Source organism: Pundamilia nyererei, unplaced genomic scaffold (assembly GCF_000239375.1).
Source record: "Pundamilia nyererei isolate P.nyererei 1_Seehausen unplaced genomic scaffold, PunNye1.0 scaffold00273, whole genome shotgun sequence".
NCBI classification, from domain to species: Eukaryota; Metazoa; Chordata; class Actinopteri; order Cichliformes; family Cichlidae; genus Pundamilia; species Pundamilia nyererei.
The window spans coordinates 467,068-472,359 of NW_005187674.1; the positions used below are offsets into that span (position 1 = coordinate 467,068).

A 5,292-nucleotide genomic window follows, 5' to 3' on the forward strand; every position below is an offset into this window, starting at 1 on the left:
CAGTTACAGCAGCTCATGACATGGTTTGGCTGCATGTTGTCATGGCGATCAGCTGTTTTTATGTATTTTATCCGCAGGCGAAGAGCGACAAGAAATCAGACTGAGGAGGACATCGACGGTTCCCGGCTTCTTTCATCTTCATCACCGTCCTCAGCAAACTGTCTGCTGCCTCTGCTTCCACCTCCGCGATGTGATGTCACCGACTTTTGGGCCAGCTGACATCACCGATGGCTGCGATTGGTTAATCAGACTGTCTGAGCTCCAACATAAGAATGTCGGTTTACTGTCAGACTTCCTGTGTCACTGTTTACACCTCTGAAGTGTTTCTGTTTTTCTCTCTTCTGTCCACTTTGCTGTTTAAAGGCCAGCTTTGGGGTTCTGTTGTCCTTTAAACAGCTGACCTTTTCCTTCACTTTCCATAAACTGTTTTCTTCTGAGGACATTCCCTGATTAACATTTTTGGAGCAAAGTAAATCCAAACAATGAATCCTGTTCCCTGCAGGAAAAGACCATCTTCATTCCAAAATAAAAGCATTTAGTCCTCTCTGCACATTCTGGTTTAAAACATGCTTAAAAAAGTCCAAAGGATGGCTGTGCCGTCAGATTTCCTTCTTTCTTAAACTGTAATTTCCATCGAGACTCTTGTGAATATGAATGTTTGGAGCTGCAGCAAAGATCACTTATTACGAGCAAAACAAGACTCCGGCGTCTCCCCTGGTTTCTTCTTCTGGTTTGCCTGAACTCTGCCTGAACTCTTCGTCACTGTTAGCCGTGTGCTGAACACACACTTTAAATTTTGGAGCTGTTTGATGCTCCACTTTCGGTTATTCATTACAAAATGTTAAGAAAAGAAAAGAAAAGGCACCCGTGTCTGTTCTGCTTGTGTGGTGTGATCAGATTTTTGTTGTGTCTTTAATGACGTGTCACAATAAACATGGATGATTTCAACAACAGTAAGACCCCGTGTGGTGCGAAAGGGTTTGATATGTCAGGTTTTTATAGGCTTAAAGGAAATTAGTGATAGGAGGAGGGCTGATGATCAGCTGATCATGAAACCATTTTTTTTTTTTCTTTGCTTGAAGGAAAAAGTGCGTTTATCTTTGAGGATGGATCAGAGTCGCCACCTTATCCCTCTTTAAAAACACGAGCAGGTTTTTTTCTGAAAAGGTTTAATCATCATTTTTCTTGTTTATGTGGAACTTCTGGTTTCTTGGCTTTTGTTGGGGGAAAGTGGACGCAGCTTTCACCTCAGTTTACCGTTTGGCTGTGGGTCGATTCCTGATCGTTCTCATGTACGAGCGTCACTTCACGACTTTACTCGGGTTTTGTTTTTGCATTTTAATTCTCATGAGGTTTATTCTGCAATTAATGGCACTTTTTAAAATCACATTTTTGATATTTTAATGCATTATTTTGTTCTTTCATCTCATTTTGCCACATTTCCACTTGGACTATTTTGAAGCCTTTTCTCCTTTAACCGCAATTAAAGTGCGTTTAGTCTCCAAATCTCAAAGGCGTCACAGAAGGAAAAATATTTTCTGTTTGAATTCAACCATATTGTGACCGCTCTGTTGACATGGGTTAAGGAGCGATCCCCTAAATATTAATATGTAAAACAAACTGTTCGTGGTGATGGATGAAAGTGTTTTATTAAATCACCTACAATTTATCTGGAGTTTTTCTTTTTACAGTAATTTTTTTTTCTTCTGTTAAACCCACAATGAACAAAATGTTCTTTAATTTCTTATGAAAGCTTCTGTCGTCTATTTTATGAGTGAGGCTAACTTTTTTTTTTCTTTCCTCCATTTGAAGAAGAATTTGAACTTTATGGCCGTATACTTTAATATCATTAATATAGAATCACTCGTGGGTTTTTTGATGCAGTGAAACGTTTCACTCGATCTTTCCTGTAAAAAAAAAATAGAATAAATTGTTTCTCCCAATGGAAAAAATCAAATTCAGGATCTTAGTAAAATGGAAAACGTCAAAACATTCTGATTCTAAAGGAGTCGGAGGTTTTTCAGAAGCAAATAAAATTTGAGGAATGTTTCCTGGAAGTGATCTGGAAGCAGACCCTGTAAGTTGAAGCGTTACCACCTCAGTGGTTTAAGATCTGCTGCATGTGTTTGTTCTGTTTCAGTCACAACCTTCAATAAACTGACAGAAACTCCGACAGCCCTTCATCAGGACGATTATATTCAGATCAAACTTTGTGTCGATTCTTTTTCTTTCTCGTGGCTAAACTTGGTGTCGCATCTTCACCTCCTCTTCACACTTAAAAAGGCAGCTGTTGGTCTAAATGGGCGTTTGGCATTAGAAACTGGTTTGAGCCGCACGGCCGAGCCTTCCCACCGTCCCGCTGGCTCAGCTTTCTCCATAGATCCAAGCGCTGACTTGTTTTTAAGCCTCCAGTATTTCTTGTCAGCTGCTTCCTGGAAGTTCAGACTGTGTTTGAGCCGTTCAGGCCTCAGTGAATATTTATAATGATCAACAGACCTGCTGCTTTCATGGCCACAGTGCATGCAGTACAGCAGAGGATTTGAAAGAAAATCTGATGTCCTGCTGGTTGAAGATCTGGTGTGTTTCGTTAAATATCGTCTGATTGAATCTCCTTTAACATGGACTGTAGCCTGCTTTACTTTTCTTAGATGTTTCTTAAACACATCACATGACCACAGGAGGACAACAAGACTGATCACAGTCATAAAGTTACAGTTTGGAAAAGACGAAAGCCAGAAGAACATTATACCAGAACTCGAAACCAAAGACTAAGTGAAAAACTGATCGGAGTAAAAACATTTTCTTAAAAGTTTGTGTCTGTTTCAGGGTTTAGGTTTGATGGGATAGAATTAGGTTCAGCGTACAGGACTTGGCACGCAGTTGTGGTTGAAAGTAGAGTTAAGAAACTTAATGTGAACAAATGTCCTCAAAGATTTGGGCTTCTCCTCAGACACACAGGATTTTGCCTCATAACACTGACACAATAACTGACAGATGGCCATACGGTGATCTGTTAAATACGAGTGGAATACTGGACTTTTTGGGCCGAGCCTCTGACCATCCATCCGTCTTCTTAACCGCTCGGTGTCTACTTGAAACCTTTTTTTTGTAATGGACTGAGAAACATTGTGGGGTCTCTGTGAAAAAGTTCGAGAACCTAAATGAACCTAATAAGTGTGTATTTTGGACTGAGAGGTGAAACCTGAGTATCAGGACCCTAATACAAACAAATATACTACCAAAAGTTTGGACACAAACTTTTATTTTCATGAATATTTAAATTGTACATTCTTCCTGAAGGCATCAAAACTGAACGAACACATGCAAAAGTACGGAGCAAACAAAATAAATCCTAAATAAGTCTTAATATGTTTTATATTATAGATTCCTGAAAGTAGCCGCCCTTTGTTTTGTTACCAGCGCTGCAAACCCTTGAACGTCTCTCAGTCAGCTTCATGATGAAGTCACCTGAGATGGTTTCACTTCACATCTGTGCTTTGTGCCTCATTTGTGGTATTTCTTGCCTTCTTAATGAGGTTGAGACCATCAGCAGTGCAAAAGTCCGGTTGGCAGACAGCTGACAGCCCTGTTTGACAACTGTTAGAATTCAAGAACGGAAGTTCAGTCGGTCCAGGAAAATTCTTAAAACTTTGAAAGAAGCGCAGTTTATGACCTCAGACACTAACTGAACTGAATAAAACATTTAGTCCTTTTTTTCTATGCTGGTCTCCAGGATCAACACGTTATTGAGTGGAGGGCACACCGACTTAAAGGTATATTTAGCAGCTGCTCAACACGTGTGTGTGCGTGTGCGTGCGTGTGATCAGTTACAGTCAGGCTGAGCTTCTAAAAGCGTTTTCAGATATTTGATTTGACACTTGAAGCTCAACAGATGCCAAGTGTCATTTTATATTCACACAGGTCACCAGTTGCACTCTGTTGGCAGATTGAATTACAGATGTGGCGCACAATATCTGAGTAAGAAGAGCTCTGTGATGATCTGGAATAAATTTGGATAACAAAAGGAAAATAGATCAAAATTTGTCCGAGTGGTGTTTGTCACCCCCAAGTCGAACCAGTTTAACGCCGTGTCCCTTGTGAGAGTAAATGGATGACACAGTTTGGCTGCAATTTACTGAAGCAATCAGCTTCAATAAGCTTAAATAAAATAATTACACACAAACAAACATCTTCAAATCAGTGAAGTCATTAGAAGTAGACCATGATTGATTTTAATGGATCATTGAGGCAAGCGTACGTACACCCAGAGTTTTAACATTTTAATAATGTTTTAATATTCCATTACCTTACCTAAACAATTTAGAGGTCTGCTTCTCAAACTCTTTCTGAAAATCCTGATTTTAAATCTGATTATGATTGGAGTGGCCATCATGGATCGGCTCGAGATAGTTTAAAATATATCAAGCATCCAAAGCAATTGACAGTGCATGAGAGTGGGGGAGAAGAGAGCACAGACAGGGTGGAGTAGGTGGAGACAAGTGTCTGGAGCAATTTGTTACAGAAGGGTGGCAGCAAGAGTGGAGCAGAGGTTTACAAGGTGGTAGAGAGACCTGCTGTGATTAATGGTTTGGACATAGTGCACTGACAAAAAGACAGGACGTCGAGCAAAAGGAGGGACAGGGCAGGAGGAAAAGAGGAAGACCGCAAACATTATGCATGGATGTAGTGAAGAAGAACATGCAGAGCAGCCAAAACAAGTCCTTCTGCAAACTTTTATTTTCCCCACAGAAGTCGGATTCATTGCACTTCATTCATTCTTAATTCTATATTTACTCTCCCCACCTGCGGGGGCTGTATGACCCTCAGTTTAAAGACCTCTAGTGTAATAAATAAAACCTATTTTATGTGGGAAATTGTCGAAAATGGAAGATTTCACAACATGATATGCACTACCAGAAAGTGAGAGACTATGGAGCACAATGGGAGAAGAAGGAGACTTACAGGTGAGCTGTTCAGCACTGAAATGGGCCAATAACCAAACAGTACATAAAGCAGGGGTGGGCAACTCCAGGCCTCAAGTGCCAGTGTCCTGCAGGTTTTAGATCTCACCCTGGGTCAACACATCTGAATCAAATGTCCAGTCCATTAGCGGGCCTCTGGAGAACTTCAAGACCTGTCGAGGAGGTAATTTAGCCTTTAAATCAGCTGTGTTGGATCAAGGACACATCTAAAACCTGCAGGGCACCGGCCCTTGAGGCCTGGAGTTCCCTCACCCCTGACATAAAACCATATCTCCCCTCCTCCATGTGGTGACAGCAGATGGTTTGGTCC

General features: G+C 40.8%; 1 protein-coding gene across 1 annotated transcript in view; it reads left to right on the forward strand.

Annotated features, from left to right (window-relative positions):
• The window catches only part of bcap31 (B cell receptor associated protein 31), a 25,530-nt gene extending 23,861 nt beyond the window's left edge, over positions 1–1,669 (forward strand). The window contains exon 8 of the mRNA XM_005750407.1: positions 78–1,669. Within this exon, the coding sequence (XP_005750464.1) occupies positions 78–104 (27 nt within the window). The 3' untranslated portion in view covers positions 105–1,669. The remainder of the gene's footprint in view (positions 1–77) is intronic.
• The last annotated feature ends 3,623 nt before the right edge of the window (positions 1,670–5,292 follow it).